The sequence below is a fragment of the Chrysoperla carnea genome, chromosome 5 (assembly GCF_905475395.1).
Source record: "Chrysoperla carnea chromosome 5, inChrCarn1.1, whole genome shotgun sequence".
Taxonomy (NCBI): Eukaryota; Metazoa; Arthropoda; class Insecta; order Neuroptera; family Chrysopidae; genus Chrysoperla; species Chrysoperla carnea.
This window is the reverse complement of record NC_058341.1, coordinates 72,996,495-73,019,780: the sequence shown is the minus strand read 5'-3', so window position 1 is coordinate 73,019,780 and position 23,286 is coordinate 72,996,495. Positions and strand designations below refer to the sequence as shown.

At 28.2% G+C, this 23,286-nt stretch overlaps 1 protein-coding gene across 1 annotated transcript; it reads left to right on the top strand.

The window, feature by feature from the left end:
* Positions 1 to 19,987: 19,987 nt before the first annotated feature.
* LOC123301414 lies at positions 19,988 to 22,115 on the top strand. The gene is made up of 4 exons (XM_044884152.1): positions 19,988 to 20,360; positions 20,577 to 20,894; positions 20,965 to 21,139; positions 21,725 to 22,115. The coding sequence occupies exons 1-4, from the start codon at positions 19,988 to 19,990 to the stop codon at positions 22,113 to 22,115; spliced, it is 1,257 nt and encodes a 418-aa protein (XP_044740087.1).
* The last annotated feature ends 1,171 nt before the right edge of the window (positions 22,116 to 23,286 follow it).

Below are 23,286 nucleotides of genomic sequence, written 5' to 3'. Positions count from 1 at the left end.
AATTCGGATATAATATTGTTTTCAATGATCCGGTTTTGTAATTCGTTCCAACCATTTTTGTGTGGTGACCAGGCTATGTCCTTTTGAAGGTTTGATATCTCCTTTTATGTAAGACCAAAGACATTTACTGTTGTGTTTCATAAAATTTCTTTTTTTACAACTGCTATTACATTTCTGCCCCTAAAACTTCTAAACTATTTTTATAATATATTGCAATTACCGCAGGATTTCTACCTCGATTGAATAACCTTTTCCCACATTTACAATATTGTTAAATTATTCAATTTCCCGCGATTTATCTTTTGATGACCAAGTTTCAATCAAACCTAAAACATCAAATTTTTAAAATAACTTATATATATTGTAATATCGTAATTGTTTAATTAAGAGAAAAGTCCTTCTATATTCCAAAAAACTAATTTATACTTATTAACTACATAGGGATAATTTTTTTAATGCTTAATTTTTTCTACTAATAGCGTAGAAAAGAATTTGAAATACTTCGTCCTTCTCTGCTTTTCTTGTATTTAGGTTTAATTCCGTAAGTTTGACTATCTCCTTCTTCAGAAGATTGATGATCTGGATTATTTCTTTTCTTCTTTACATTTAATTGCTCTTTCAGTTTAGATCTTTCTTTTCCTAGTTCCATTCTTATTTCTCGTGGTAGATCGTTGTTAATAAAAATTTTTGTTCCTTTCAGCATCCTGCGATTTTTACATATATCTTGCTTCATCTTAAGAGTTGTAAACTTTACTTTGATAGGAGCTTTTGGATCTTTTCCTAATCGAAAAACTTCATCAATATCTGTTTTGTTAATATTTACATTCAATTGGTCTTGGAAAAGAGTAATAACTTCTTCTTCCAGTGTCGTTTCATTTTTATTCTGCTTATCATGGCCAATAATGATTATGTTATTTTTGTTCATTTCCACTTGCATTTTAACAATTGTTCTATTTTGTTCCGCCAGCAAATTTTCTAATTCCTCATTCTTTTCTCTTATATATTTATTTTCATCTTTTATTTCTTTTAGCTGCGACATTATTTTGTTTTCAAATGTTTCCATTTTGCTGATTAGAGCGTCTATTTTACCTTCTAAATTACTCATTTTAATTATTTTATTTAAATCAAAAGTTGGTTTAATAATAATTATTCTTATAGTTGTTTAATTATCAGAACTTTAATGTTGTGTATTAAATATTTTATGGCTTATATTATTTTAAACTAGCAGAAATAAAATTTTTCCAGGAGGTGCCTAGCTTCGAACCCTTGTATGTAAAATAATGATCATCAGATTGACGTCCTCTACCAATTGCGCCACGAACTGGTTGTATTACGTACACAATTTTTAATACTATTCAAACAGCTATATATTATTTTCTAATAATTATGTTTTTTGCTGTGCTGTTAAATTTTTAATATTTTGTTCTTAAAAAAACTTTCAAGAATATACTTTAGTACTGTTTTTAAAAAAAAAACTATGTTCCTTAATTAAAACACAATTATTTATAATTAATTATGATTAAAGTGTTTGAAATAGGTAAACTTCTACTCCTTTTTTAAATTAATTTAGCTTTTTGTTTAGTTTTTAAATTTAAGTGTAAGTTCCATACAAATTTTCACGTCATCACCAGTTAAGCATAACCACGTATATTAAATTGTTAATTTATTCGGAAAAATACACTATATAAACTGTTTTCAGGAGTAGTATTCACTATTATAGAACTCAAAACACGTTTTCAGTTAAATTTTCACAAGGAACAGTATTAAAATTTTTATTAATCTCCAAATTCAAGCCTTTTTCACAGAGCAATAAATTACACGTCTATACTGTAACACGTCAACTTCACTTCAGAGATAGATTATGAAAATACTAAAGTGTATAATTTAAAAAATTTTTGGGAAGAAATATTCTTTTCACACGATTTTTACCCCACGAATTTACACAAAAGACCATCCTGAATAAAGAAATATATGACATTTAAACCCAACTTGACGTCACGGTAAATGAATTTGCAATATTCCGAACTTTTCCTTGTGATTCTCGTAGAGATAAATAGCCTTGCGGTCCGTGTGAATAAAGTTAGATAATAACAGTTTAGACTCCGAAATATGAACTTTTTTAAATTATCGAGTATAGTATCTTTCTCGTTTTTGTTCGAAAATACGCAAAAAATTAAATTAAGATAAATCAAAGGCAAATGTATGAAAATACTGAAGTGTATAATTTAAAAAATTTTTGGGAAGAAATATTCTTTTCACACGATTTTTACCCCACGAATTTACACAAAAGACCATCCTGAATAAAGAAATATATGACATTTAAACCCGACTTGACGTCACGGTAAATGAATTTGCAATATTCCGAACTTTTTCCTGTGATTCTCGTAGAGATAAATAGCCTTGCGGTCGGTGTGAATAATGTTAGATAATAACAGTTTAGCCTCCGAAATATGAACTTTTTTTAGATTATCGAGTACAGTATCTTTCTCGTTTGTTCGAACATACGCATGATGATCAGATGCTTTACAAAACGCATAGTTAGTGAAATTATTAATACGAGGATGATTTAAATTAGATACTGATGTACTATTTGAAAAATTCGAGCCTGTGTAATAGTATTACTATGATTACTAGTTGAAGTATTCATACCATAACGATTTGTAGATTATCGAAAACTAATACTTGGCAAAACAGTCAAAAAGGAAGCAAGACGGTTTTGCATTTGTTCGATTTTCAAAGCAAAAGATCTAAATTTTCGAAATTACGTGGCATATCCATAGTTTTAACTAAATGATATGTTCGCGAATTTAAATGAGAAAATATAATGATAATTATTTCTTCTTGCGAAAATGCGGACAAATTACTCTATCATATTTACGGATAGAAGGACAAAAATTATAAGATTTTGCTTAACCTGTGTGTTCGTCGCACAAATCAGTCTACTAAAATTTCTTTAATGACATCATGAGGTCGAACAGATTCAATATTATTGTAACTACTGTGGCTTAGCTGCATTTGCGCATTTCTAGTTAATTCAGTAACAGAGTTCTGTTGTTTGTTAACGGCCAAAGATAAATTCCGTAACAAGTTTGTGTTACTTGCAAAAATAATGAAGTTTGTCTTAAAGAAGGACTCACCAAATCATCAATTCGCCTTTTTGCTCTTCTACAGGTTGCTTTGTATTTCGGTAATTGACGAATCCATAATGTTATAGCTACCAGATTAATGAATTTTATAGATAGAACCTATAAGAAAAAACTGTACATAAAATGTTCAACAAAAACTTAAAGAGAGAAAGAAAATACACCAGGTATTTTCAAAAAAAAAATTTTTAATAGTACAACATCAAGTTATCTATTAAAATATTAACGCACAAAAGGTGCTTTAAATGCGAAAAATCTCAATTTTAAGGTAAAAACTTAAAGAGAGGAAGAAAATACACGAGGCATTTTTCAAAAAAAAAATTTAATAGTACAACATCAAGTTATCTATTAAAATATTAGCGCACAAAAGGTGCTTTAAATGAGAAAAATCTCAATTTTAAGGTAAAAACTGAAGAGAAAAAAAAATTAAAAATCATAAGTAATGACAATAACATATCATATTAAGGGTTTGAGATAGAATTGAAAGATAAAATTTAGTGTAGATCAAAAAGAAAATAAATTATCTAGTTTGATAACCGAAGAAATTGATATATCCATCAGTTTACGGTAAATTTCGGTTATAAAACACCAAACATCCATCCATTTGGCTCGCTGCCAAATGAAGCAAAATAAAGAAAATTAAAAAATAAACCCATGATGGGGTTTCATGGAAAAGAATATCTAAATTATTATTAGTTAAGATTAACGGAGTTACGAGTTGAAAAAGTGTGCTAAAGGGCCCACCCATACAATTTTCCGGGATAATTGTACTATTTTGAGCCACCCTGATATTTAAAACTGACAGGTCCAGAGGATAAGATCAGAACTTGGAAGTAATGTTTAGTGTTCAAAGCAAAGGCTTCATTTCTTTACTTTCCAAAAGTTACCACATGGATTTGAATTTCCCATCTACAAAACAAAATGTCGAAAAGGGAAAGAGTTAAACAATATCAAAGATAATATATATACTTGAAAGATATTTTATGTAAATCATAATTAATAATAGAAATTTACAACGCATACAAAATTTAATACATCAAGAGTTTACTGAATAACAAAATACAAGTATTTAATAAATACACATATTCAAATGTGCTTAATGAATAACGATTAACAAATTCTAAGTCATTTTAAACCTAGAAACATTATATAAATTTATATCGAATGTTTAAACGGATGCATAATGTAGTGAAATTAAAACATTTCAACTATATCCCCAAAAACCCAATAATTAGAATAAATCAACACATACCAGATCTTTTAATAAAAATATCACTACTCGCTCACATATTAACTTAAGTATGCCACGTGCAAATAATTTAAATTGTATTGGATCTAGGATCCATTTTTGTTAATATTTCCTTTCAAACCATCTTGTCAGAGATCCCAAATAGAAGAGAGCTCATAATCAATACTCCAACCAGTAGGTTAGAAAATTCCTCCGCGTAGTGATCACTGCGCATAAGAAAATAGATCTATAAATTTATGTAATATGTTTGTTCGTAATTTATGTACACTAACCGACATAAATTACGGAACAAAGGCATCAGCTTTTAACTTACATGAAATTTCACATATTGAATTTAAAGCAAAACACAAAGTTTTGAAAAATATCTTTCGATAATAAATTTAGAAAAAAATTAACATATATAAAATATATAATAAAATGTTTCCTGTATGTAGTTTGTGATCACCGTGAATCTAGCTCCTTAAATTACATTTTATAAGGAATTGTGCTCACAAATAAAATTCTAAACGCCACAAAAAACAATAATATAAAGTTACACAATTTTTAAATTATGCCAGAATGTCTCTTTTACATTCTGTACAATTGTGTGTTTTCAATAAACGACATTTAACAAAAATATATGTTTAAACTGTCGTGTTCAAAAATATAAATTCTTGATAAGAATTAAATAAATAAATTATAAAAGATTAAATATTTTAATTATTGCCACACACTAAATGGTGTGTTAAAAAAATGAGTATCCATCTTGGAATAAATAATTTAAATTAATTATTCCAAGACGTTCCCTGTATGACGCTTGGAATTTAAAGAGAATTATTTTAACTCAAATTACACTGAGCTCTGTTCGGGTAGTGACTGGTGTCAATTTTTAGAACTAAAAGTTGCAAAAATAATAAATAACAAAGTTGAAAAAAATAAAGTACAATCACAGACAGAGTAAACTTTTTAATTGAATATGTACCGTCACAGACAGATTAAAAAGTTTGATATTTAACATTTTGTTTGCATAATTTATTACTAATTAATTAGCTTTAATTAGTTTGCCAACAATTTGTAACACTCCTCCTCCCTAAAAAAATTCGAAGAATAAAAGAAAAAAGAGAATAAAGCGGAGAGAGAAGAAAAAAAAATTAATTTTGCACTCTGTGGTTGACAAGGCTTCAGGTGACTAACATGCACACGAGATAAAGTATTATCATTCTCGTCAAAAAGCTCGACCGACACTGGTCCAGTAAAACGTAAAATCCATTTTGGACCTGAATATCTAGGTTGAAATTTACTGTCAATATCAAAGGTCGCACGATATTTAGGAAGCTTCACACAGACCATCTGATCCACTCTGTATTTAACATCTACAGTATTACCCTTACGTTTATTTATTATTTGATTCATTTTAACTAATGCTTGTTTAACTTCTTCATGTGTTGGTGGTTTATCTGCCGTAAAACAATTATAAGTTTCTAGCCTTAAATCCAAGGTGTTATTTAAACGTCGTTTAAAAAAAATTTCGACTGGAGAAGTTCCAATAGAAGTATGGTAACTATTGTTATATTGAAAAGTAAAATATGGTAAAACTTTAGTGCAAGCTTTATGCTCCAAGGCATATTGCTTTATAATACACGACATATTAATATTTAAATTTATATTGAGTCTCTCGGACATATTAGCAGCTGCGTGATAGCTTGAAATATAAGCTGCTCTTACACCATGATTGAATAAAAAATTTTTGTATTTTTGAGCCACAAAACATTTCGCATTATCACTAACAACACATGCAGGATAACCAAATTGCATAAAGGTTTTATGAAGAAATTTAACAACCACTTCAGCTGTAGCTCTACGTGTAGAGTATGTAATAGCAAATTTACTAAATGAATCAAGAATAACTAAAATATATTTCATTCCACCATCCAAAGATGGAATTAAAGGACCGATAAAGTCTATGTAAAGTTTATCCCAAATACCAGTGGGAACCGTTGACTTTGTGTACACTTTCGTATTTTTATTATAAGGTTTAAACTGTTGACAAACTGTACAATTTTTAATAAATTCTACAACTTTTTTATATAATAAATTATGATAAAATCTCTTGGCAATTTCTCTATACGTTTTAGTTACAGCACCATGCTGACCATATAAAAAATTATGATAGTATTTAATGACATATTCAAGCATTGAATCTGGTAGAACTATTCGTTTTAATTTATTTCGTCCAACTTCGCGCAGCAAAAGACCGTCTTTAAGTGAAAAGTTATTAACATTATGGCCATTTTTTAATTGATCCATTATGAATTTACACTGATTACAATTCTCTTGTGCAAGCTTAATTGAAAGAAAACCCTGAGGTTCAGTAACTAAAGTATTTAATAGAAAAACCGGGTCGTTTTGTAAAGATTCATCCTTGACCAAATTATTATGGTCAACTAAAGATGGATCTTCACCCGAATAATTACTACCATTATCATTTTTTAATAAAAAATTATTTTTAGAGAAATTACCATTCGCAAACAATCTAGATAAACAATCTGCTGCAGTATTATCTATGCTCTTAATATGTTTCGGTGTAAAATTGAATTTTGACAGTGTCAAAATCCATCTTGAAAGTTTGTTAAACTTTTGTGGTGAATTAAAAAGATACACTAAAGCATTGTTATCGGTTTCTAAGAAAAAATGTCTATCTATGAGATAGTCACTAAAAGTATTTAATGAAAAAATTACAGCTAAAACCTCTAACTCGTACGCGGAATATCTCATTTCAGCGGGATTTAATTTTCTAGAACAATATTCAATTGGGTGTAAATTCCCATTAATATTTTGTAATAAAACGGCTCCTAGGCCAACAGATGACGCATCCGTTCTCACAAAAAAGGGATATTTATCGTCAAAAATAGGAAATTTCAAAATTGGTGCAGACGTTAAAGCTCTTTTTAATTTAGAAATAGCCTCGACATGTACATCAGTTATTTTAAATTGAACATTTTTCTTTTTTAATTCATTCAAAGGTGCAACAATAGAACTAAAATGCTCAATATAGCGAGCAAAAAACGCTGCCATTCCGATAAATTTTTGTAATTCTTTTATATTTTTTGGAATTGGCATGTCACAAATAGCACTAATTTTGTCAGGATTAGGACGTCTACCTTCTGATGATATAATATGACCAAGAATTTTTAGACGTACCATAAAAAATTTATTTTTATTTGGATTTAAAGTTAAATTAAGTTTTTTAAATCTACTTAATACCTGGTTTAAATGAATTTTATGATCATCATTAGAGCTCGAAAAAACTATAATATCATCATAATAAATTAAGATACACACATTCAACAAATCATTAAATTCTTTAATTAGAAAACGATATAAGCATTGAGAACTAATATTAAGTCCAAACGGACAACAAACAAAAGAAAATTGTCCCCATTGCGTATTAATAGCAGTAATATCTCTGCTCTCTTTACTCAAGCTACACTGATAAAAGCTCTTTGCCATATCCAAGATAGAAAACACTTTTGCGCCTCCTAGACTAGAAAATATGTGATTGATCGATACATTTGAAATCGGATCAAACACAATTTTTTTATTAACGAACCTATAGTCAGCTACCATGCGAAAACCATCTTGTTTTTTAACAAAAAACACAGGAAATGCATAACTAGACTGGCTAGGAACTATAATATTTAATTTCAAAAGCTCATCTAAATGTTGCTTTAAGAGTAAAGATTTATCTTTTGGTAAAAAATATGCAGTTTTATAAACTGGTGTATCATCTTTAAGTTTAATATGATATTCATAATTTTTTGCTCTACCAGGAATTTCAGAAAATACTGACTTATACTTTTTATATAATGAATCCATAAATTCCTTATCCTTTCCTGACAAATTTAGTGGTAACTCACAAATAATATTAACGAAAAATTGTGTGCAATTTTTTTCAAAAGGAATTTCAATATTTCTAAATGAATTAAAAAATACTTTGTTATTACATAAATCTAAAATCATACCACATTTGTTGAGAGACGGTGATCCAATAATCATATCAAAAATGGATTTTTCCATTAAGTAAAATTCTAAATTCCAGCTGAAATTACTAATCTTGACGAGTAACGTAACTTTCTTCTTCATAGTTACATAATTTGATCCCGGTAATGTAACAGTAATTTTTCCGTCTTCATAAATAACTTTCTTAATTTTTAATTAACCGACTTCAAACCAAAAAAAAGGAGGTTCTCAATTTGACTGTATTTTTTTTTTTTTTATGTTTGTTACCTCAGAACTTTTGACTGGGTGAACCGATTTTGATGATTCTTCATCCATTTGAAAGCTGGTGCTTCTCGTGTGGTCCCATTTCATTTTAATCTAGTTCTGACAACGACATCCATGAGAAAACCATAAAAGACAAAAAAAATTGCATTTATTATGCACGACAAGAGGACGAATAACTCAATATCACGTCAACCGATTTCGATGATTCATTATCTATTTGAAAGCTGGTGCTTCCCGTGTGGTCCCATTTCATTTTGGTCTAGTTCTGACAACGCCATCCATGAGAAAACCATAAAAGTGTTAAATTTGCATTCGTTATGCACGACAAGAGGACGAATAACTGATTATCACGTCAACCGATTTCGATGATTCTTTAACTATTTGAAAGCTGGTGCTTCCCGTGTGGTTCCATTTCATTTTGGTCTAGTTCTGACAACGCCATCCAAGAGAAAACCATAAAAGTCTTAAATTTGCATTCATTATGTACGACAAGAGGACGAATAACTCAATATCACGCCAACCGATTTCGAGGATTCTTTTTTAGTGAAAAATTAGATAGTGTACTTCAGATTCACTAAAAATCAAGAAATAAAAAAAACTTTTAACAAAAAGAAAACCGACTTCAAAAGAAAATCTTTTCCAAAACAAATTAATTTGCACTAAAAAGTAAACAAATAATGATAATATATGTAAGTTTGAACGTTCCGCCAAACTGTTTGGTATTACCCTGGTAACACCATTTTCATTAATGACATTTCCTGATAAATAAGAATACAAAATGTCTGAAGAATAATTAAAGACGTGTGTGAGAATAGTGTTAATTAATTTTAGTTATCCACAATAATATTGAATCAGGTAAATTAATCATTAATTATTATTGTAAATAGTTATTAAGAATATTGTTTTATTTAATTACAGTTATATTACTGCGTCAACTTGTGTTTACTATTATAACCTCACACTCTTTTCAAAGTCTCTGATTTCGGGACTTATAATTCAATATTATGCAGAAAGCTAAATTCCAATTCATCTCTGAAGCAGGTAGAGATGCTAAAAGCACTATCGTGAAAGTAAAAACAATTCAACTCGTGAATCAACCAGAAATTTTTCAATTTCCGAAAGACAAACAATGCAGTACCCATCATACGGAACTTTTTGATACGAATGTAGTCAAAAATGTTGTGAAAAGTTTGAAAACTCGAAATAAATTTCGTAATGTGATGATTACTTTGGATGACAAATTACAAGCTGTTTATTTGGATGAAGAGGGAAATGTTGCATTCCACGATGAATATTTAGAAGAGGTTGCACCTTTGGTAAAAGCGAATAACACAGGTAACCATGAAAAATCAACTAGATCATTAGCAAAAGATATGGTGATTGAAAATTTTAATGGAGAAAATTTTAAAGCAAATAATTGGATTAGATTATTTGTTCAGGAATGTACGAGAGTCGGAATCACTCAAAATAAATATGCAGAAACTTTAAGGCTGTTTTTGACTGATTCGGCTGTCAATTGGTACCATGTTTGCGTGAAACAAAGTTTTCTAGACAATTGGGAGTTATGGAATAATTCTTTCATAGAAACTTTCTCAGTACAGTCCTGGACTGAAATAGCTTACGCCTATAATTTTAAATATTTAAATGGATCCTTATTAGATTTCGCACTAAAAAAACGAAATTTATTAATGGAAGTAGATGAAAATATCTCGCAAAATTCTCAAATAAACTTAATTGTTATTAGCTTACCAAATTTTATTCAAAACAGGATAGATAGAAACACAATAGGAACAGTTGAGGACTTAATGTCAAAATTAAAACAAATGGGACACTTGAATGATAAAAAACAAGAAAATAAAAAAACAATACATCATCATAAACCATGTTCAAATTGTGAGAAGTTAGGATTCCCAAATAGATTCCACCCCGAAAATATGTGTAGATTAAAAGAGCAAAAATCAAGTTATAAAAAAAATAATAATATTAAAATAGTAAATAATGTAGATTGGGAAGATGCTGTAGCAAATTCCGAGGAGGCAAAAAACGAATAGCTTTCCCACTTATTAGATTACACGTATTAGTGGATGATAAATCCGCTGTGGGTCTATATGACTCAGGGTCTAACATTTCACTAATAAACTACGAATTTTTAAACCAAAGAAACATGTTAAAAAATATAATAAGTGGGAATGAAAATATAAAAGGAGTGGCAGGAATAGCCAAAGCTGAAGGCACTGTTACGCTTAAAATAAAAATTTGTAACATAGAAAGTAATTTTTCATTTTTCATAATAAAAAGCAAAACTTTTAAAGACGATTTATTATTAGGCCTGGACTTAATAAAAAAATTTAGGTTATGTCAAAACGAAAATTTAAAAATTACACAAAAAGGCGAAATAAATAAAGATAAACAAGTAAATCTAAATATATTACAAAATAAACAAAAACTACCCAATGATATACAAATTATTATGCGAAAATTTGATAAGGTATTTGCAAGAACAAAATTTGACATTGGAATAATAAAGGGTTATGAAGCAACGGTAAAATTAAAAGAGAATAAATGTGTTTCAAGAAAACCATACAGATGCTCATTTCAAGATAAAGTTGAAATTGAAAGGCAAATAAAAGAATTATTAGAAGCAGATTTGATTGAAGAGTCATGCAGCCCTTATGCGGCTCCAGTGACAATGGTGTATAAAAAAGAAGAGGGAAGAAAATCTCGTTTGTGCATAGACTTTACAGAATTAAACAAAATACTTGTTCCGGAAAGTCAACCGTTCCCTAGGATTGACGATTTAAAAATACGTGCTAGAAATTGTAAATATTTCACAAAATTAGATGTAAACTCGGCGTTTTGGTCGATACCAGTACGTGAAAAGGACAGATACAAATTAGCTTTTGTGACCCACGAAGGCCATTGGCAGTGGAAATGCTTACCTTTTGGTCTGAAAACTTCTCCAGCAATATTTCAAAGAGTATTATCTAGTGTTTTACGAAAGAATAATCTAAGTGAATTCGCTGTGAACTATATAGACGATATTTTAATTCATTCAAAAAACTATGAGGATCATTTAAAACAAGTAAAACTGACGTTACAAGCATTTCAAGACCAAGGTATTAAATTAAATTTATCAAAATGTGTATTTGCTAGCAACAAAGTCATTTACCTAGGCCATGAGATAGGTAATAACTATATAAAACCAATGAATGATAACCTCATTGCTATAAAAGAATTTCCTATACCCGAAACAAAAAAAAAATATCAGACAATTTTTGGGGAAGATAAATTTTTATGTAGAATACATCCCAAATCATGCAAGACTGCTAGAACCTTTATATCATTTGTTAAGGAAAAACATTGAGTTCAAGTGGTCAGAAAAATGCCAGAATAGTTTTAAAAAAGTTAAAGAATATTTATGCGCTGGCCCAGCTTTAGCTATATTTGACCCAGAAGCCCCAATCTATATTTTCACTGATGCAAGTATAGATGGAGTTGGGGCTGTATTAAAACAACCTCAAGAAAACGAGGTGTTAAAACCAGTATTTTTTTTCTCAAGAAAATTAAATAATTCACAAAAAACAAAGAAAGCAATATATATTGAATGTCTAGCTATCAAAGAAGCCATCCTATATTGGCAATATTATTTAATAGGAAAAAGATTTGTGATATTCACAGATCACAAACCGTTAGAAAACTTTAATATTAAAAAAAGTAAAGATACAGAACTAATTCACATATTAAATTATATATCACAATTTGAATTTGACATAGTATATAATCCAGGAACAGAAAATATGGAAGCAGACTGCTTATCTAGAAATCCTGTACTAGAACCAAGAAGAGAAGGGGATGATATTTCAATAATCAGAACAACAAATTTTTTACAATTAGAAGAGATAAAAAATAACCAAAGAAGTTTACAACTAGATGAGAAGTGCAATATTAAAAATGATATCATATATAAAACTCTAAATAACAGAGAAAAGATATGGATAACAGAAGATTTTGGTTAATCTCTGGTACAAAAAGTACATGAAAAACAAGGACATATTGGGACCAAACAATTAATCCTAATGATAGGTCATAAATTTTACTTTAAAAACATGTATAAACATATCAAGTTGATATGCCGTTCTTGTGAAGTGTGTAAAAAAAATAAAACTAGAATTAGCTGTTTTAAAGCACCTTTGTCTCAATTAGGCCCAGCAAAAGAACCTTTTGAACTTGTATCATTGGATACAATCGGAGGTTTAAAAGGAAAAAGCACTAAAAGATATATACATCTATTAGTGGATCATTTCACGAGATTTGCTTACATAAGCACATCAAAAACTCAAGTTGCTAAAGATTTTATAAAGTTAATAAAAAAAGTAGAACAACAGGGGAAAATTAAAACAATATTAACAGATCAATACTCTGGCATAAATTCTACTCAATTTAAGAATTATGTTAATGAACAAGGAATAAATTTAATATTTACAGCAAGTGACTGTGCATTTTCTAATGGTCTTAATGAAAGAACAAACCAAACGTTAATTAATAGAATGAGGTGCAAGATATTTGAAAATAGAAATAAATCGTGGCCAATAGTAGCAGAAGAATGTGTAAATGATTATAATAATACAATCCACAGCTCTACAGGTTATACTCCAAATTACTTGTTAACTGGAAAAGAATGCTCTATTCTACCTGAGTTATTAGAAATAAACAATAAAGATAATTGGGAAATAAATAAGGAAATAGCATATGAGAATTCAAAAAAAATACATGTACAAAACAAAAAATATTACGACAAAAATACCAGGGAAATAGAATATGAAGTAGGAGATTTAGTATATGTTCAGAACAAAAACAAACTGAACAGGGATAAACTAGATAATATCAGGATAGGACCATTCCGAATTAAGAAAAAAATATCAAAGGTAATATATGGTATTGCTAGCAGATCTAGAAAGAATGATAGTTTATTTCATGCAAGTAAGTTAGTGCCGTACTTGGAGTGAGTAACTCCATTGCCAAAGTGAGGGGATGTAAGTTTGAACGTTCCGCCAAACTGTTTGGTATTACCCTGGTAACACCATTTTCATTAATGACATTTCCTGATAAATAAGAATACAAAATGTCTGAAGAATAATTAAAGACGTGTGTGAGAATAGTGTTAATTAATTTTAGTTATCCACAATAATATTGAATCAGGTAAATTAATCATTAATTATTATTGTAAATAGTTATTAAGAATATTGTTTTATTTAATTACAGTTATATTACTGCGTCAACTTGTGTTTACTATTATAACCTCACACTCTTTTCAAAGTCTCTGATTTCGGGACTTATATATAATGTAGTAAAAATTATTGTTTTTTTTTTTGGAGTCGGTGTCAGCCAAGTTAATGTAGCAAACTGTTCTGTCAGAGTTATTTCCTTGGCACCCACTCCAAAAAAAAAACAATAATTTTTACTACATTATATTATCATTATTTTTTTACTTTTTAGTGCATATTAATTTGTTTTGGAAAAGGTTTTCTTTTGAAGTTGGTTTTCTTTTTGTTAAAAGTTTTTTTTATTTACTAAACATTTTTCTAGAAATCACATTTATAGTTGATCCCGAATCTAAAAGAGATAGTATTTTAATATTGTTCACAGAAACATAAATTAAGGGCATCGATGATGCATTTTTTGAAGAACTTAATGTGTGGCATGGTTCGAGTTTTTTGAACTTGTTGTGTCTTTACTGGCTAATTTTACACATTGTTGAATTTTGTGTCCTGGTCGTTTACAATAAACACAAAATATAGATTTACTTTTATTTAAATTTGACTTTGCTATCTGAACAGAAGCTTTTTTATTATTTTGCCCTGTAGTTGCAGGCTTAAGATCCTTAACATTTTGAACATTTTGTTCAATATTAACTAAACCAGAATTTTGATCATTAAAACTATTCTGTATTCTATTTTGATACAAGTTAAATTTATTAAATGAATTTTTTCTTGTTATTATTTCTTGTAAATTTCTTACAAAGGAATTTAAGGAAACTAAAGTTTCAGAAATTGGAAGCAATTTAATCAAATTAAAGGTTTTCTGATTAACATGGGCAAATATAATTTGTATAACTATTTTAATGTCCTCTTTAGGCATTAGTATTTGCGAGTATTTCAAAATATCAGTTACAAAATCAGAAAACTTTTCATTTGGAAGTTGTCTTCTTCTAATGTATCTATCAATTGCAATTTGCAATTGAGCAAGAGATATATACTCAGATAATAAAATGTTTGAAATATAAGCCCAAGTTTTATTATTTGAAATTTGATTAGACCAAAATTGTTTTGAATTTGCATTACATTTTGTAATTAAAAATTTAATAAGAGAATTTTCATCAACTAAACTCAATGAAACAACACTATTGGTTTCAATAATAAAATTAATAATTGAACTTGTATCAAATAAATCTAAAATTTTTATGTTATTTGTAAGAGATTCAAATCTAAATTTAAAATCTTGTGGTTTTTCGGTACTAATCTTTTGATTTATTGATGAAATAATGTGTGTTAAATGATCCACATGAATATATTTTGCTGCCTGAATAGTTTCACCCGATGTTGACGGTACAGGATCCTGTTGCATTAAACATTGTATAACCTTATCCTCCTGTCGAACCGATACTTGAACATCTTTGTCAACCATACCAAAATTCGTTTGCACTCTTTTATTGTTGTATTTTTCGTCTTTACCAGGCTTTTGAAAACCACGAAAATCTTCGTCGTCAGACGGCATTTTTTTTTTATACGATTTCCTCAAAAAAAATTTAACGAAACGAAAACAAAAAAAGAAATTAGTAAAGTTAAACAAAGTCAAAATTCCAAACGTTTGAATTAATTTTGGTGAGATATGAACTTGTTTCAAAATAAATATTCATGTAAAAAGAAAATTTGTTAAAAAAAAATAGCCAATAAAGAACATACAAAAAAAAAAAAAAACTATGAAATATAATTTTGGATTTACAACTTTACGTAGACCAATAAAAAGTAATCAAAATAGAAATATATTTTAAGATTAATAAAATGTGTACAATGACAAAACAAAATCTAATTAATTTAAACTAGTCAATGTTATATAATTGGATTTATAATGTCAATTCCTTGAACAAATACCAAAAAAAAATATTAGATATTATTTTAATTAATATCCAATATTACGTATAAATTTTTTAATTTTCAAAATTTAATTTATATACGAAAACATTCAACTTACGTGATTCCACAAACTACATACAAGAAAATTTTACCTAGTCAAAAAAAAAAATTTAGAGAAAATTAAACGTAGATTTTTTAAGTAATGTAACCAGATATAACGCAAAAACTAAAAACAATAGATCGCGTAAGCTAATATTTACCCGCGCTAAGATATCAAGTGTTACGAAAAACTACTTGACGATTTTGCTACCAAGCGTCACGAAAATACTACTTAACGCTATGCTACAAAGTGTACGAAATAACTAGTTAACGCTATTGCTACTAAGTGTACGAAAATCTTAGATCGCGGAGCTTTGCTAACAAGTGTTAACGGAAATCGTAGATCGCGGAGCTCTGCTAACAAGTGTTACGGGAATTATGTTTTGGTGTGGTAATTAGAAAAAAAAGAAACGTATTTTTTCTCTTCTCAAAATTTAAATACTTAATTGATTCTCGACTTGCGTCGAGAACAAGAAGTAAGCCTCAGCCAAAATTCCACGCAACCCCCAGAACACTTAGATTAATATTTACCATCCCAAAAAAAAAAAAAAAAAAAAAATATTAAACAGTGTTACGAAAGGGAAACATCCCGGTTTGAAACATTCAAAATAAAAATAAGATTAAGATTTTTACTAATGTTTAAAAAAAAAAAACCGAAACAGATCAATTTATGTGCTAGGCCCAAAGATAACGCCGAAGGCGATTACCCCCGAGAAAGTCTTAAAAAGACAAATAAAAAGTCTACGTTTAAAAATATAAAAAAATGTATCAAGTTTGTTTATTTCATTAATTCAAAAATATAACTGTTTGACATTACATAATTGAAAAAAATATAAATTCATAAGGCATCAGCCTTTTTTTTAACTCACATGAAATTTCACATGTTGAATTTAAAACAAAACACAAAGTTTTGAAAAATATCTTTCGATAATAAATTTAGAAAAAAATTAACATATATAAAATATATAATGTTTCCTGTATGTAGTTTGTGATCACCGTGAATCCAGCTCCTTAAATTACATTTTATAAGGAATTGTGCTCACTAATGAAATTCTAAACGCCACAAAAAACATACAAAGGAAAATAATATAAAGTTACACAATTTTTAAATTATGCCAGAATGTCTCTTTTACATTCTGTACAATTGTGTGTTTTCAATATTTACTGGTTCAATATTTACTGTCAATAAACGACATTTAACAAAAATATATGTTTAAACTGTCGTATTCAAAAATATAAATTCTTGAAAAGAATTAAATAAATAAATTATAAAAAATTAAATAATTAAATTATAGCCACACACTAAAAGGTGTGTTAAAAAAAATGAGTATCCATCTTGGAATAAATAATTTAAATTAATTATTCCAAGACGTTCCCTGTATGACGCTTGGAATTTAAAGAGAATTATTTTAACTCAAATTACACTGAGCTCTGTTCGGGTAGTGACTGGTGTCAATTTTTAGAACTAAAAGTTGCAAAAATAATAAATAACACAGTTGATAAAAATAAAGTACAGTCACAGACAGAGTAAACTTTTTAATTGAATATGTACCGTCACAGACAGATTTAAAAGTTTGATATTTTACATTTCGTTTGCATAATTTATTACTAATTAATTAACTTTAATTAGTTTGCCATCAATTTGTAACTATTATGATAACTAGAATGGGATTCGAACACAAAGTAACTAGATATTTGTAACCAAACAAAGTAAAGGTGAACGCTTTAACCAGTTAAGCTACCGACGATCCATTTATTTGGTTGAAGATTACTATATAAAAACAATCCTTTTTTTCTTTAAATTTTTTTTTGTTATGACATTATTAATATTGTCGTTGGTTTATATTTGATAATTATTTTAAATGTAATACAGTGCAACCTCGATATAAAGAATCTGAAGGGAACCAGTAAATATTCGTTATATCAAGTAATTCGTTAAACTGAGGTTTGTTATATTGAGGTTAAGTTGGTCTAAAATTCGTTATAAAGAGGTAAAAAATGTTGTAACCTCTCGCGACATGAATTACATACTATGGAGTATAACAGGTTGGCTGATAAGTCCCCGGTCTGACACATAGATGGCGTCGCTAGTATTAAATGCATATTATTTTTATATAGTACCAACCTTCAAATGAGTCGTGTCAAAATTTGACGTCTGTAAGTCAATTAGTTTGTGAGATAGAGCGTCTTTTGTGAAGCAACTTGTGTTATTGTGAAAAAAATGGAAAAAATGGAATTTCGTGTTTTGATAAAATACTGTTTTCTGAAGGGAAAAAATACAGAGTCCGGAAACTCATTATCAAGGCAAGTTTTTGCTTCCACTGTATTTTTCCCTTCAGAAAACAGTATGTTATCAAAACACGAAATTCCATTTTTTCCATTTTTTTCACAATAACACAAGTTGCTTCACAAAAGACGCTCTATCTCACAAACTAATTGACTTACAGACGTCAAATTTTGACACGAATCATTTGAAGGTTGGTACTATGCATTTAATACTAGCGACGCCATCTATGTGTCAGACCGGGGACATATCAGCCAACCTATTACTAACTGTCATATATTGGTGGGTCTTTATACGTTATATAAAGGTTTTGAATTGACGAATTTCGTTATTTAGAGGTATTTAAATTTTTTATGTAGTTGAAAATTCGTTATAAAGAGGATGTTCGCAAAAAATATTCGTAATGTAGAGGTATATTTTATATTGACTCTTATGGACAATTCAAGGAGATTGCGAAAAATTCGTTAAATCGAGGAATTCGTTATATTGAGGTTCGTTATATTAAGGTTACACTGTATTAATTTTTTAATTAAAAGTACTAAATATAAAATTTATCTAAAAAAAACCGTAATATGATAGAGTGTAGAAAAAATTAATTATTTTTAATTAGTTCAAAATTAACAAGAAACAACAGAATTTCTTATTAATTTTTGATAGAGAAATATTTTTAAAATAAATAAAATAAGTATGAATCAATTATTACAAAAAAATCATATAAAAAGCATGATGATAATCATATTACAAATTACATATTAAAACAAAACGTTAGTACGAAATCATAATATTTTTTTGATAAAAAGTGGGTTTAGACGGAACATGCTCTAAGTATAAATAGAATGAATTTGTAAGCTGGTTTATACCAACATGTTTGCAACTGTTGTTTGATACACCAATTCATTTCAAAAAATTGGTAACATCAAAAGAAGCGTAGGAAGTATTTGAGGAATTGAATACAGTGAGGAAGGTTGAAATTCAAAAGATGGTGATGGAACTTATGGAACTGATGTATGAGTTTGAAGATAGATTGGGAGAATAATTTTATCACCCTGAAGGATGGCAGTATTTTGAACTACAATGTTTGAGACGTATTAGCTCATTTCAAAATTATTATGATGGTGAAATATTGGAAGAATTGTCACTGTTTCTAACCTTATGGAACTCAACAACATTACAAAGACAAAATTGAATTATATTTTATGTACACATATGTAATAAATTATATATTTTTTTTGTAAATAATTTATAGATTTAATAAATGTTTTTGAAAAAATTTTTTTCTTTTTCTGTGTGGTTTAGATTAAAAGTATAAAGATCAACTACTTTTAAGAATATAAGTTATTTTCTCTTGAAACACAGTATATGGTGTATAGATAAAAAAGAATAATAATGGATTGCGGTATTCAGCTAAGTGGACGGAGAGTGAAAAAAAATGGGGGAAGTTGTGACTATTTTAAAAAGGACAAATAATTTAAAAAATTTAGAAAAATGGCTTAAATACTGTTGTCTAAATATTCGACATTTCAAAAAATTGCTAAAGAAATGTACTTGTGTTGGAACAAAAAGTCATTTGGAAGCCAATATTTTTGCAATGATAAGCTTTCGCGAACAAATAAAATCATTTTTACATAAAGGTGGTAGTTATGGTAATGGAAAAAAAGTTCGCGGAAGGAAGTGGGAAGACATCGAGTCAGCATTCAAAAGTCGTTTAAGGACAAGTGTAATAGTAAATTTAATTTACAGAGATCCCAAATATTTTTTGAAGGATGCTGTAATGTTGTTTAGTGCACGAATCAAAAACATTTTAAACAATTTTGAAATGATAAATGTGAATACATCATTATGTTGTGAGTTTGTTAAGAGTATTGATAATGAAAATGTATCTGCACTGAAATGTTTTAATACTATGAATGTAATTATTGATCGTCAAACAGATCTAAAAAAATGGTTTTTGACGAATGTTGAAGGACCACATTTAGCAGAATTGGAGGAATTTCAAGAACGTGATAGTAGATGGGCATTAAGGGAGGTAGTTCATTTCAGAATACATATAAACAAATGTCAATTATTAAGAGGCTCATCATATATAGAATTACCAAAATGTATTAAAACGAAACATGCCTGTGTGAATGTTAAAAATAATGATGAAGCTTGCTTTGCATGGGCAGTAACTTCAGCTCTTCGTCCAGTAAGTATGAATTTAAACAAAATGATTTCATATCCACACTATTCGACCGTTTTGAAATTAAAAGGTATTAGATTTCCAATGACATTGAAACAAATTCAAAATTAAAAAAAAATTAAATGGGTTAAGTATTAACGTATATATTTTGTTGAGCCAGCGTTTCTTACATCAAAAAAACAAGCAATTCATGTTAATTTGTTAATGATACAAAATATTTATTTAGAAGATCATGATGACCATTTTGATTATGATAGTATCAAACATGATAATGATGATATCACAATTAAATATCATTTTTGCTGGATAAAAAATTTTAGGCTTATATCAAGAGAAATGAGTAAACACGATGGGGCAATATACATATGCGATCGATGTCAACAATATTTTGTGTCTGAAATAAAATTAATAAAACATAGTGAAGAATTTGAACAGTATAATAAATGTAAAGTTGTTTTACCAAATCCAGATAAAAAAATAATGAAATTTAAAAACTTTGCAAATAAAGAGCGTACAGTCATTTCTGTTTATGTTGACTTTGAGTGTATGTTAGCACCCATAGATAAATGTGTTGGTAAAAAAGCAAAATGTTATCAAAAACATATTGCTTACAGTGTATGAAAATTGTTTTGATGGTGATAATGATAAATTTAAATTACTAACGCGAAAGGGTGTATTCCCATATGATTATATAAGTGATTTAACTAAATTAGATGAACAATCTCTACCATCAATTGATATGTTTTTTAAAACTTTAACTGATTCAAAAATTTCAATTGATGGAGAAAGGTACTCGGGGTGGATTAAGCCAATGCAGTAATCGATGTGCTAAAGCAAATAATAAATATATGTCAAATTATGATTGTAATAAAAAGAGTGAATATTTAGTGTATTGGGATGTGAATGGTATGTATGCTTGGGCAATGCAACAGTGTCTTCCGTTAAAGAATTTTCAATGGTGTACGGATACTGACATTGATGTAAAGTCTATACCAGATGATAATCCTGAAGGATACATTTTTGAAGTTGATTTAAAATATCCAGATGATATACATGACAGCCATAATGATCTTCCCCTGTGTCCCACTCAGGAAAAGCCTCCAAGGGGGAAAAGTAAAAAGCTTATTGCAACATTGTACGATAAGAAAAAATTTATTTTGCATTATAGAAATTTAAAACAGTGTTTACAATATGGGATGATTGTAGAAAAAGTCCATCGTATATTAAAAATTAAACAGTCAGCATGGCTCAAACCATACATCGATTTGATTATAAAAATGAGAGCTGAAGCAAAGAGCAATTTTGAAAAAAATTTGTACAAGTTAATGAACAAGGCTGTGTTTGGGAAACTATGGAAAATGTTCGAAAAAGAAGGGTGGTAAAATTACGAACACGATGGCTTGGTCGATATGGGGTAAAAGTATTGATTGCTAAACCAAACTTTTATAATCGTACAATATTCAGTGAAAATTTAGTAGCAATTGAATTGAAAAATCTAACTTTATATTACGATAGACCGATGATTGTGGGAATGGTTACTTTAGATATTGCAAGAACTAAAATAAATGATTTTCATCATGGTTATGTCAAACCCAAATTTGGTAATAAGGCTAAAGGATTGTATACCGATACGGATTCAATAATCTATATCGTTGAGACCGATGACATATATGATATTATTAAAGCAGACATACATAAATTTGATACAAGCGATTATGAACCGAATAATATTTATACTGTATATATGATACTGTATTATCGCTAACTTTTATATATAACTTTTTTCACAGTCCCCTCTATGTAGAGGAAACTTTCCATACCATTAGTTAATAAAAAAGTGTCTGGATTAATGAAGGATGAATTAAATGGAAAGATTAGGACTGAGTTTATTGGATTAAGATAAAAAATGTATACCTATAAGATTGATAATGATAATGAAAATATTGTGAAAAAGATAAAAGGTATTAAGAGAGATGTTGTTAAAAATCAAATAACTTTTGATGATTATTATGAGAGTTTAAAAAATTTAAAAATTAAAACCACAACACAAAAATGTATACGTTCATTTAAACATAAACTGTATAGTATAGAAGAGAGTAAAGTAGCATTAAGTGGAAATGATGATAAGAGTTGCATTATTGATAATAGTTTTGATACATATGCATGGGGTCATTATAAATTAAGAAACTAATAATATTATTGATTATTAATTAATTATTTATGTATATATTGATAATAAATTTTGTGATTAATTTAAAATGTAATTTTATTAAATTGTAAGTATAATCATTTATCTACAAAAAAAATGATTGTGGTTTTTAAAAAAAATAACTTTTTAAAAAATAAGACGCATGTCGGATGTAAAAAAAAAAAAAAAAATAAATAATAATAATAATAATAATAAATAAAATAAAATAAAATACTATTTTTGTAGTTATTAATTTTTTTTATGTAACAATTTCATTTTTTTATTTTACCCATGAATGAAAAAATCCTTACCATCCAATCGAACAAACATCTATTTTTTATGATTTGCAGAATTAACATTATAAAATGAAAAAAAAATTATAATTTATTTATTTATTTGAAAAAAAAATATATATACATTTTTTTTATTTAACAATATCGATTTTATTTATCCATGAATCAAAATCCTTAGAGTATCCTAGCCATCGAACGAACACCTTATTATTTTGACGTTTTAAAATTTTCTCCACCAAGAAGATGTTGGGATATTTTACTTTTTGTAGTTCGAATTCATAAAATCCTCCAAGAATTTCTGCTCCATTGGCATCGTTAAGAAGGTAAGTTACTGGATTAGTGTTTCGAATTTTTCTTATTTGAAATATTTCAGCAGTCCATGATGGTAGGTAGCCTTTGTCAAACAACGATTGATATTTAGAAATTCTAACATGATCATTGATTTTAAACTTTGG